Source organism: Lycium barbarum, chromosome 4 (genome assembly GCF_019175385.1).
Source record: "Lycium barbarum isolate Lr01 chromosome 4, ASM1917538v2, whole genome shotgun sequence".
In the NCBI taxonomy this organism is placed as follows: domain Eukaryota; kingdom Viridiplantae; phylum Streptophyta; class Magnoliopsida; order Solanales; family Solanaceae; genus Lycium; species Lycium barbarum.
In genome coordinates, this window is record NC_083340.1 from 22,963,803 (window position 1) to 22,976,500 (window position 12,698).

The 12,698-nt window shown below is 40.4% G+C and overlaps 1 protein-coding gene across 3 annotated transcripts in view; it reads left to right on the plus strand.

Annotated features, from left to right (window-relative positions):
- The window catches only part of LOC132635558 (TATA-binding protein-associated factor BTAF1), a 44,709-nt gene that overhangs the window by 18,300 nt on the left and 13,711 nt on the right, over positions 1-12,698 (plus strand). For 2 of the 3 annotated variants that reach the window (XM_060351989.1, XM_060351990.1), the window contains 10 exons: positions 2,983-3,320; positions 5,277-5,385; positions 5,467-6,118; positions 6,700-6,832; positions 8,124-8,192; positions 9,045-9,256; positions 9,812-10,037; positions 10,232-10,402; positions 11,632-12,057; positions 12,161-12,604. In XM_060351989.1, the coding sequence (XP_060207972.1) occupies positions 2,983-3,320; positions 5,277-5,385; positions 5,467-6,118; positions 6,700-6,832; positions 8,124-8,192; positions 9,045-9,256; positions 9,812-10,037; positions 10,232-10,402; positions 11,632-12,057; positions 12,161-12,604 (2,780 nt within the window). Of the gene's footprint in view, positions 1-2,962; positions 3,321-5,276; positions 5,386-5,466; positions 6,119-6,699; positions 6,833-8,123; positions 8,193-9,044; positions 9,257-9,811; positions 10,038-10,231; positions 10,403-11,631; positions 12,058-12,160; positions 12,605-12,698 lie in introns of all 3 variants that reach the window. The other variant, XM_060351991.1, reaches the window with a different exon arrangement.

The following is a 12,698-nucleotide window of genomic DNA, read 5'->3' on the forward strand; positions in this document are numbered from 1 at the left end:
GGAGGTGACTTGCGGAGGACCCTTCTGAAGGAATGCCACGATACTCTTTGGGCAGGCCATCCGGGAGAGGAAAGGACCATGGCGCTGTTGCGCCGTGCATATTATTGGCCCCAGATGGCAGATGATGTCGCTCAGTATGTGAGGACTTGCTTAGTGTGTCAGAAAGATAAGTCCGATCGCTTGACCCAGGCGGGTCTGCTGCAGCCTCTAGCTGTCCCAACGAGGCCTTGGGAAAGTGTCTCGCTAGATTTCATCACTGGCTTGCCCAAGGTCGGAGATCTGACCACCATTCTGGTTGTGGTGGATCGGTTTTCCGAATATGCTACTTTCATTGCGGCCCCTAAATATGTTTCAGCAGAAGAGACGGCTCGACTCTTCTTTGCCCACATTGTTAAATATTGGGGTCTGCCCTGGGATATTGTTAGTGATCGCGATTCTCGCTTCACTAGCAACTTTTGGACCCAACTCTTCAAGTGCATGGGTTCCAAGTTGAGCCACAGTTCGAGTTTTCATCCCCAATCTGACGGCCAGACGGAACGGTTCAATGGCATGCTGGAGGACTATCTTCGGCACTTTGTGACTGGTTCTCAGAGGAATTGGGTGAAGCTCTTGGATGCTGCTCAGTTGTGTTTCAACGCCCAAAAGAACTCGAGTACCAACAAAAGCGCTTTTGAAATTGTTACCGGGCAGCAACCACTCTTCCCCATACTGTTGATGCCCCAAATGTGTCTAAATCTGCTAGAGCTGCCAGCTTCTCTAAGGAATGGAAGCAGAACTTAGAGATAGTGCGGAGCTACCTTGAGAAGGCCCAGAAGCGGATGAAGAAACATGCTGATCAAAATCGCCGTTTCGTGGAGTATCAAGTTGGTGACAAAGTCATGGTGAAAATCCCAAAGCGGTACCTATTTGCGGGGACTAGCGACCCTCGCCTGTTGCAAAAATATATTGGACCTTTGTCCATTGTGAAACGCATTGGGGAAGTGGCTTACCGTATTGATGTCCCAGCTTGGTGGAAGATCCATCCAGTTTTCCATGTTAGCCTATTGAAACCTTTTCAGGAAGACAAGGATGATCCCTCAAGGAGCCAGCTCACAATACCCGGTATTTGAGCAAACAAATCATCTGGCAAAAGAGCAGTAGAAGCCATACTTGATGATCGGGTGATTCATGCATCACGGAAAGACCACCAGGAGTTCTTGGTGAAATGGATGGGATGCGATGCTGAGGAGAACACATGGGAAAGGGTGAAAGACTTGAAGGCCTTCCAGGATTTGATTGATGATTATCTTGCACAGAAGGCTCCGAGGACGTCGCCAAATCAGGTGGGGGAGAATGTCATGGGTGGCTTTACCGCCATGCCCAATGACCCCTTGGTCGCACCCCATGGCCCCAGTGTCATGGACGACCCCGTGGTCTCGGTCGCACCAAGCGACAAGAACGCCTATGCCAATGTCGCCCCATCGTTTGCTCATGATTGAGCCCACCAGCCGGCAGTGCCCAAAGCGCCCATCAGCAAGCAGCGCCCTCAACGCTTGCCTGCAGTCAGCGCCCATGTGCCCATGCCAGGCAGCCCGCGCGCAGTGCCCGACCTTCTGCGTCCCAGCGCGCCCGATGCCAGCGCCTGCGCGCGCACGACAGTGCCAGCGCCCCAGCGCCCGCGCACGACAGCCTGCGCCCATGCGCGCCCGACCGTGCCCGCACCCCGGTGCGCACGGCAGTGCCACGATCCGAAGATGCTGTAATGGACCTGCTCTAGTTTAGGTCACTTTTGATGTAAATATAGAGTAGTTTACTTCCTGTTCTTGTATTATGATTCTCTAGCTTTTTTATGTCTACTCCTGTAACTTGGGTTATTTTTTTTAAAGCATTATTAGGGGGGATATAGTCGGTGAAATCAAAAAGCATTCAAATCTTCTGCAAAGGTGTTCTCTCCCCCTCGAACACCCCAGCTCTCTTGTAATCAATTCTCTGTTAATACAAGCAAGCATTTTCGTTTTCAATTCTCTCATTGCAATTGTTGACGACACGGTTTTCCTACACGGCACTGACAGTCTAGTCTAGCGTGTAGAGGGGACCTCAGGTTGGCGGATAGTGATCACACGGAAGTCGGATTACTTAGCCTTACGTCGCCCTTCTAAACATCTCAAGAAGGCGCCGCGTAACAGATTAGATGTGCAGCTATGGGAGGAAACTGTGCTAGGTATGTGAGGTTATTACGAAGTACTTCATAGATTGAATTTCAGTTACACACCTGACCACCTGCATGTGGGAGAAAGTAGCATAGCTCAGTGAGTTTAATAACTAGTTTCCTTATTTTAAGTTACATACCTAACCACCCATAAGTGCATGTGCTAGCATGCCTTGGTGAGGATAGTTCTTAGATCATTTAAGTCTTGTAAATCATGAAATACATTGGATCGTTACTTGAGCGTAGTCTCCCTTGTATCCATGCTTGTGGCCATTGATCATTTTACTTGCTTTCTAGGCTAGTTTACATTTTTGCATTAGTTAAATTATTCACACCAATCCTAACTCTTGTTTCTATACATCAGTATATGGTAGATATGGCAGTGTGTAGAAGTCTCGACATTTACTAGTTCAGTTGTTGGTATTGCTGGGCTGCGGGACCTGCTCTGTCTAAGTGCATTTCAGCATAGTAAATTGTAGATGCTGTAGTTAGAAGAATGCTCCACTGTTGTACTTAGTCCAACTAATTAGAAGTCTCAAGTGGAATTAAGTTTTCTTAGGGAACATGTTTGCTCCTTCAATTTTATAATTCACTCGCTTTTTCCCCTTTTTCCTGATTGAGATAATTGTAACCAGTTTTTAGATGGTAACTATTTTTTCCTCACATGAAAAATCCTGAGGTTGGTTCCCTCATCTCTGCTAGTTAGTGTAGCGGGGTGCTTTCTTATTCTCTCTCTCATGTGGCTAAACAAATAAATTATTTGCAAACTAACAGGTAGTCATTCTCGTAATCAGGATTAGATGTGTGCGAACAGTTCATGGATGTCAATGAAATGATAAGGGATGAGGACCTGATCATGCAGAGAGCTAATTCTCCAGGAAATGGTGTTGCTGCTCAATATTATTCATCGAGGCCAGTTAGCAATATCCGGCATTTTGTCGCAAATATGGTACCAAGTGTCAGATCTCGGAGGCCAAGTGCACGGGAATTGAATCTGTTGAAGCGGAAAGCAAAAATAAGCTCAAAGGACCAAACAAAAGGATGGAATAAGGATGGAGATACAGAAGCTCCACAATCACAAGATATAATATCTCCTAGGGGCATGGGTCCTGACATGTCAAGCTCTAATAAGGTTACAAGATATTCTAACTGTGCTGTACACTTACATAATTCAGATACTAGGTGCTACTAATATCGATATGCATATTTATTTTCACTCACGTGCTGAAAGTTACTCTCTTCTAGCATCTTCATGTTTTTGGATTTTGTTATGATCTCTTTTTCTTCGTTTTCTTTGTCTTTTGAGATTCTGAATTCGTAGTTGCCCGCTCTCCTATCATACCGAGTGTGATAGAGAAAGATATCTGTGCGTGTAATGGAGTGAAAAATTTCTTTACATTCAAAGAGTCCTGTTTTTGTTTGTTCATGAACTTTTAGAGTTCACAGGATATCGGATATCCTAACTATAGTAGATGATTGTATAATCTTTTATGGATGCATTTTAGTTTTTCTTCTTATTTTGTTTCTGGATAGATATTAGTACAGTCTTGAAGGGTGAAAATTGTATGGGCATTGTACATGGGGATTTGTCTTAGCTTCTTCACTGTCGATGAATGCTATGTCGTGGTGCTTTCAGATTCTAAGTACGATTGTTAGTTTGGAGCTTCTAAATCCCCGGGTCTTCTTTGTGCAATTGCTATCAAACCTAAGTCCACTCATTAATCTGGGAGAAGTCTAGGTCTCCAGGTCTCTGTCGAGGATTATACTTGAATCTCGTCTTGGCACTATTATTATATCTACTTTTGGACCTCTCCATCTATCAGTTATCCAGAGTTGCTTTGCCTTGATTCTAGTAAGTTCATCTGTTTGGTGCCGCGTTTCTTTTACAACAACAACAACAGCAGCAGCAGCATACCCAGTACAATCCCGCAAGTAGGGTCTGGGGAGGGTAGGATGTACGCAGGGGTAGAGAGGCTGTTTCCGATAGGTGCCACGATTCTTTTACAAATTGATAGTCATTGCTACTGACTTAGTCTGGAAGTGCAACTTGCAATCTTTTGCTGTGAGCGGTTGCTTCGGGACCAAGTATAGGAATTCGGGCTGTTGTTAGATAATTGTCTCTGTGAGTGTGGCAGTTCAGTTGTTGCCTTTGTAGGTACCTAGGCTGCTGTTTCCTTTACCCCTATGTCTTTTGCAGGCTTTGCAATGCTGTTGTAAAAGGACTTGATATCTGGATGTCTGTTTTAGGCTTTATGAGTCCTGCCTGCAAAGTAAACCCAAGTGACAAACTGGACATAAACTTGTTTAGAGTTGGACTGGCATCGTATCTAGAGGATGTTGATGTGGAGCCCATAAATTTGAGTGCCACCTAAGCTAGTATGGTGCAGTGAATCTGGGAGTTATATTTTCCTGTAAATATGTAATTGAAGGTTATGGGCTGAGTAGTTTGTTAGCTAATAATTATTGAGAACTTGAGATCATGTATGCAAAATATTCTAGGAATTTTTAGGAGAGTTTTGAAACTGTAGAAGTGGGTTAATTTGAACTGTTTGTATAGAATTGTAGATATGGTCAGTTGACATTAAACTTGATAACTGCTCTGTAAATTTGCCATTAAAGCTTGAGGGGTAAATTCGTTGGTTATTGGTTAATTTACAGTCAAGATCATGTATGCAAGCTGTGGCACAGTTGTCTAAAATTCCCCTTCTTGCTGGTTTATTGGGTCGTTTAATGTAAAAAAAAAATCAATATTAATGATTACTATAGATACGGCTTTATTATACCCTTAAAGATCAATTCGATTCATCCTCTTGATCTGATAAGGTGTTTCTTCAATAGATTAATCAACTATGCCTCAATTTCAAACAAACTTCTTTATTTTTCTAAAACTTTTATTCATGGTGATGGAAATCGTCCACTATGTTATTGTTTTTCTTGTAGGAAATTTTTTTGGTTTAGTATTCTTGATAAATCTGCGTATATCATTTCACATACTTCTGCATTTAAAAGCATGTGCTTTAGTAATTATCAATTTTTATCTATATTATCAACCTCAAAGATTCCGAGTCTTGAAATATATTTTTTGCAGCTACTTGGTGAAAACATCTCTGATGAAGATGGTCTAGAGTATGACGGAGATAAGATTTGGCCATTTCAGAGTTTTGTTGAGCAACTCATCCTTGATATGTTTGATCCTTGTAAGCAACTTCTATTATCCTGTTGCTCTTAATTCATTTCATGGGTTTCTTCTAAGATATTTGTTTCTTATTCTTCTTCAGTATGGGAGGTTCGTCATGGCAGTGTCATGGCTATGAGAGAGATCTTAACTCATCAAGGTGCTAATGCAGGAGTTATTATTCCAGACTTGAGATGTGATAGTGCATTAAATATTAAAATAAAAGAGAGGGTAGACAAGAATACTGTCAAAAGGGAGAGGCCAATTGATCTGAGGGTAGACGACAATACTGTTAAAAGGGAGAGGCCAATTGATCTGAATATGCAGGTTCCACCTGATGAGTTAGAGTCAGTTTCCAAGAAACTGAAGGTTGAACCTGAAGTTGCATCGTATTTGGCAATGGATACAATGGTCTGTACCAGCATGGATGGTGATCCTGGCAGTGTTAGTGTAAAAGTGGAAGATGCTGGATTGAGTTTGGCGGTTGTACAGGCAAATGGTGAATTTAGCGTTGGTTCTGTTAAGCCGGAGACTCAATCTCATCTCAGTGGTGGAAGCCTGGGTAGTGATATGTCAGAGGAGAAGGGAGGTGGCGTGGATAAGACTTCTATGGAAAAGACGGGTAATCTAGAAAATCTTCCTGAGAATTGTGAGCTGATGAACTTGGTTAAACTGGCTAGGCACTCTTGGCTCAAGAATTGTGAATTTCTTCAGGATTGTGCTATTCGTTTCTTGTGTGTCTTATCATTGGATCGGTATGGTCTCCTCTCCTTGGTTTGATATCTTTGAGTTTAGCTTTGTTCTCAATCCCCCATCCAAAAGAAATTAAAATGAAAGAGAGAAAAATAATCCAGAAGAAAAAGAAAAGGAAGACAGCATTTAATTAATCTATAGACATTGAGAAATGTTTTGGAATACCAAACAGGAACAAAAGCTGCCTAAAGATTACACTATTGTACTCTTTCTGGTAGACTGCTCTTGGTTCAATTTTCTGAGGCTTATAGCAATGTGCTTTCCCTTTTCAATTTTTTGCATTCTCCCCTTTTCTGCCTTTTCCAAGATATTTCTTTAGCTGTCTGTATCTCAACTTTATTTTATTACTGGTTGCCCTGCCTGATTCCATAATTCCTGATGTGAAGGTTTTTTTTCTCTTTAGGTTACTGACCCCCCATTTCGCTTCTTTTGCCGTTGACTGTTAAGGAATGGAACTTTGTTGTATTACTGCTTGCCTTTCATCTGTTGATTCCATAGTTCTCGATATGAATGGTTATTTTTCTGTAGGTTACTGATATACCCCACCCATCCTCCACTTTTTTGCTTTTTCTGTCATTGACAGTTTTGGAGACTATGTATCGGATCAAGTTGTGGCTCCTGTTCGTGAGACTTGCGCACAAGCTTTAGGCGCTGTGCTTAAGTACATGCATCCTACTCTAGTTCACGAGACACTGAATATCTTGTTACAGATGCAGGTAAATATGACCCGAGCGCAGCCTTTTGTGGTATGGCTTTTAAGATTTTTAACTTCCATCACAAGTTGATACTCTCCTTTCCCTCTAGCTAGTAGTCCCCAGTTGAGATGGATTAGTATGGTTGTTGTACTTCTTACAATTCACTTTCATTTGAACGAATTAATGAGCATTGTAAATCCTTACCATATCTTGCATTACTCCCTTTGCTCCGTTTATCCAATTCACTGTGTCTTGGAATGCTAGTAAGTGTTTGATTTAGGTAAAAAGATAGTTTCACCAATTGTATTAACTTCTAACTGGAAATCTCAATTATTCCTTCTGCCATGTCTGATAGTGCAAGTAAAGCAATAGCATCTGCAAAACTTAACGTCATGGTCTCTTCTTGGTCTCTTCTGTCAAATAGTGTAAAGATAGAACTGCGTGAAGAGAGTGGGCTAATATAAAAATTTCGGTCTTCTTTTGCACAGTGACGACCTCTCTCTTTTCTATTCCTCAACCAAAAAGCTTCAGCCCAACATGTGGGCCCATCTAGTATTAGACAACACACAATTTGATCTTCGTTGATCATGCTAAGTTTGCTATAGACCTAACTTTTAGAGGTTAATCGTATGTACCTTCCTTGAGGTTTGCCTAATTGAAGGTGTTGTGGAGTCAATAGTTCAACGGCATAGAGAGGAATTTTGAGTCTTTGCTGCCACTTGCCACCCACACAAGTATTTTTTTTTGATGTACCTGGTTCTGGAAAGAAATCTGGCTTGCTTGAGGGTGTGCTAAAAGACCTCAGTTAATATAAGTCTCTTCTCTATTAACCAGTTTAAGACCTTTTTTGATCAAGAAAGTGTATTTTCATTCATAAAAATGGCCATATACAAGGGGTATACCAAAAAGGTAAAGGATCTACAAAAAGACATGATTCTCTACAAACTCCACCCAGTCATCTATACAACAAGGGACTTTCTGAGTGCACCAAAAGAAAATAATGGAACGGAGAATACTCAACTGAGAAAAGCTCGACTCTACCCCTTTCAAACGTTCTCCTATTTCTATCTTCCCAAACAACCCACATTAGCGCAAGAGGGACAATGTTCCAAGCCCTTCGGCTTCTCCTTCTTCTCCCGCTCTTCCAACTGAACATCAACCAGTTTAAGACTTTAAAAGTTTAATATCATCCGAAGTTTCATATTTTAAGTTCAACAATGGTATTCAATTTGGGACAGGCAGATTGTTGATTTGTGTCCCTTTCAGAATAGGTTTTGACAACTGTTTTAATTAGCTGTTCTGGGATTTTCAGCGTAGACCGGAATGGGAGATTCGTCATGGGAGTCTTTTGGGGATCAAATATCTAGTTGCCGTGCGGCAGGTAAACCTTATTTTATTGGATGGTTTGCTTAGCTGGATTTTTCTGCTGGATTCTTGCCTTAAATAATCTAATCTGATTGTTATATGCAATTTGATTTTAAACTATTTGTGTAGTGAAGTTGTTCGTGCTCGAGTTTTTGAGTCATTGGAATTTCTTTTCTTGAACTGTCACCTAGTAACATTGTTAGCTTACGAACAGAAAAACAAGGCTAGTGGGAAAATTTTGTGTTTGAGTGAGTAGACGAACAAAAGGTTGAAGTTGGGTTGTTGGTTGCTACTTGTAGCTGTAGTTAATCTTATTTTGGTCGATGAAATAACTAGGAATAGGATGATTATGAAATTATTTCTTCCTATTAATTTTCTTCTGATCTTTTTTAACAGGAATTATGATTTGTCTAAAGAAGATGTATAATGCTGTTTTTTACGTCCTTTAAGAGAATCAGAAAATGAAACTCAATCTCCAGCACGTTACTTTTGTCTTCTATTTATTGGATCTTAAGTTGCTTTGGTGATGTGGGTTGTATGGTATTTTCCCTGGATTGATAATACAGGGTTTTTCAGAAACAACCTCTCCACCTCCCAAGGTAGGGGTAAGGTCTGCGTACACTCTACCCTCCCCAGACCCCACTTGTGGGATTACACTGGGTATGTTGTTGTTGTTTTCTTTAGAATACAATCAGGGGTTGAAGAAGTGTTAACTTGATAGCTGGTTTTAGTCCTGCAGAGTTGGCAGTGTGGTCTCATATGTTATCCACAGAAGTTTCCAGTTCAACTCCTTTTAGTATTCTTGTTGCATGTACATTCTACCGACTATGCTGTTTTTGTTGCTAATTTGATTCTCCCATGAGAACAGGAGATGCTTACTGAGTTGCTTGGCTGTGTTCTCCCGGCATGTAAAGCTGGGCTCGAAGATCCTGATGATGATGTGAGAGCTGTTGCAGCAGATGCTTTATTACCCACTGCAGCGTCTGTTGTTGCTTTAAACGGTCAGCTGTTGCATTCTATAATCATGTTGCTTTGGGATATTTTGCTTGACTTGGATGATCTAAGTCCATCTACGAGCAGGTAATTTTTATTTTTTCACAAGGTCCCTTCAACTTTGAGTTACAAACTTGCTCAACTTGGTGAATTTCATTCCTCACGTGCGATTGTTTCTTCTCTGCAAGCTTTTAGCCTTCAATATCTCATATCAGTCGTTCACTTTATTGTTTGGTCAAGATATTATTCCAACTATGTAAAAAAGGAAGAAGAAGATAACTTGTATTTAATTGGTCGTAGGCAATAACAGGAGTGCTCCTAACACCTAGTTTGATGATGGCCTTTTTGTTTGGGTCATTCATTCCCCTCAAATTCCAACTGGTGATTTTAGAATCCTTCAACACATTTCTTTTTCCCCTCCCATTTGCCCCGACCTCTGTCTCATATCCCCGCTGTCCGCTTCCTTATTTCTCCTCCCCCTTCCTTAATGATTGTGGTTAATGATGAGCTGCCTTGTGTGGCAGGATCTTTAGGCAGTAGAGTTTCTCTGCCTTTCCCGCTATCTCATTTGTTCATAAATTTGAATTTCCAGATCACCCCCAAAAGTTTATCTTGATCTTCTCTGTGCCTTTGATAATGCAGTGTGATGAATCTGTTGGCAGAGATCTACTCTCAGGAGCAAATGATTCCCAAAGCTTTTGGGGAGAAAAAGAAATTTGATCTCAATGAAATTGATCGACAAGATGACCTTGGGGAAGGGATATGGTCTTCAGAAAATCCTTATATGCTATCAACATTGGCGCCAAGATTATGGCCTTTCATGAGACATAGTATCACTTCAGTCCGTTATTCAGCTATCCGGACTTTGGTAATCTTCCCTGTTTGATCCTTTTTTTATTTGCTATTAAAATATTGGACTGTTATTAGTTGTATACATCGCCGTAGGAAGGTCTTATCTGTTTGTATTTTGATAGATTTGTCATTGCATAAATTGGTTTTATACAGTGCAAGTGCGCCCGAGTATAGAAGATATATAGCTGATATTTAAATTTTCTTGTACAGGAGCGATTGCTTGAAGCCGAATATAAGAGGAGCATTGCTGAGTCATCTAGCTCTTTCTGGCCTTCATTTATTTTGGGTGATACTCTCAGGATTGTTTTCCAGAATTTGCTGCTTGAATCAAATGAGGAGATCGTGCAGTGCTCAGGCAGGGTTTGGAGGATCCTTCTCCAGGTTTGTTATGTATACCTGTTCGTCCCAAGTAAACCCAAGATCAGCATTTCACTTTTCACAGTGCTATATTGTATTGCGGCAACACAAAAATTCTGTAAATGACTATGATAGTGCATTATTGTCTTAATTGATAGCTGATATTTGAATCAGAGATGTTCTAGCAGATTGTACCATGAAAAGAATCCTTATAATTTTTCTTATTATATCATGAAAATAATAGGAGCATTCTCTAAGATGACATATCTGGAGGTGATTGGGATTTGGGATACAGAGGGATACTATCCTATGTTGGTAGAAGAGATTTTTCTAAGATGACATATCTGGAGGTGATTATAAGTCTGGTATTCAGCTATTTAGTTAGTTGCTAGAGATTCTGGTAGGTTGTATTTAGTTGGATGGAAAAATTGAGGTGGCTGGATATTTAATTTCCTTATCTAGAAAATGGAGTCATTCATTTGATGGTTTTAATCCGATTTCATCTGAAAATGAATTCCTGTCTCTACAAAGTTTCTGACCCTCTTCCCTTATATTCTCTTGGTGTAAACAGAAAATCCCTAGTTGTATAGATGATTGGGTGGAGCTTGTAGAGAATCATATCTTTTTGTAGATTCTTTACCTTTTTGGTATATCCCCTGTATATGGTCAATTTGGCCATGTTTATGAATGACAATTAAAAAAAATTTCTGACCCTCTTCTCTATCTATTAAGTATGAATTTTCTCTGTAGAGCCTGCTTATTTGTTTCCTTTTGTGTCATTTGAGGTATAATTTGATGTGAATTCTGTATTCAGATTCAAAGCGCTCATCCGTTAGGCTTTGATGTACTTAAGAGGAAAAACAGTAGTTTGGAATCGTCCCTCTAGTTAATTGTTACTCCTTTCAGTGAAATTTCACATCTCTCTTTCACTTTTTCCCCATGTTATTAAGGAAGCATCAACTTATCCAGGGAAAGAATATGCTAGCTTCATATAATTGGCTAAAAGATTAAGTAGGGCTACAATGTTATTATTTAATGTAGGCTAAATAGGGATCAGAAGTACACCTTTGGTGTATTTTCTTTGTTGATAATAGATATGTTAACTGTTCAAAAAAAAAAAAAAAGGCATCAGAAGACAGGATTGCTGCTTCTGAATCATTAACCTTGAGCAAGTCATTTTATTGTTAGCTGAGAAAATTGGTCTTAGTTATTAATCTTCTTATATTTGAGATATCTATTTCAATTGCTGTTAGTGCCCGGTGGAAGACTTGGAAGATGCTTCAAAGGCATATTTTTCTTCCTGGTTGGAGTTAGCAACTACTCCATATGGTTCATCATTGGATACTGCAAAAATGTTTTGGCCTGTAGCTCTTCCTCGCAAAAGCCACTTCAAAGCAGCTGCAAAGATGCGAGCTGTGAAATCGGAAAACGATTCCCTTAAAAGCATATGCTCAGATTCAGGTGAAGGCACTACTGTGGTGGAGAAAAGTGGAGAGGCTTCCACCAGCAGTGGAAAGATTGTGGTTGGTGCTGATGTCGACATGTCGGTCACGTATACACGCGTTGTTACTGCTACAGTCTTGGGCGCTTTAGCTTCTAGGCTGCGTGAAGGTTCTTTGAAATTTTTTATTGACCCCTTATGGAAGGCGCTTACCTCTCTATCTGGAGTTCAACGCGAGGTACATAATCTTAAACAAGTGTTCAGCATTGGTCTTCATATTTTGCCTTTATATCTCCCCTTCTATATGCCAAATTTAAACTGGAGTTTTGATGGTGAATCAGGTAGCTTCAATGGTGCTTATTTCTTGGTTTAAAGAACTGAAAACCAGGAACATTTTGGATATGGATGGGGTCGTTGCTGGCATCTCTAGTAATTTTAGGAGCTGGTTGTTGGATTTGTTAGGCTGCACTAATCCTGCTTTTCCTACAAAAGATTCTCTTCTTCCTTACATTGAACTCTCAAGAACATATGATAAAATGCGCAATGAAGCTCGTCAACTGTACCTTGTGACCGAGTCATCTGACATGTTTAAAGATTTGTTATCATCCACCCCGGTTGACCTGGATAATCTCAGTGCGGATGATGCAATGAATTTTGCATCTAAACTTCAATTTTCAAGTATTAATACTGGGGGGGAGGAATCTGCTGAGCAGAACAGTCTGGACGAACTAGAAACATTCAAACAGAGGCTTTTGACCACTTCTGGGTATTTGAAATGCGTCCAGGTATGTTTTTGGGGTGATTCTTTAAACATGGTATCTGATTAACCGGTTAAGTGTATTAGCTTTAGTCTTCTGCTGATTTATCACATCATTTTTT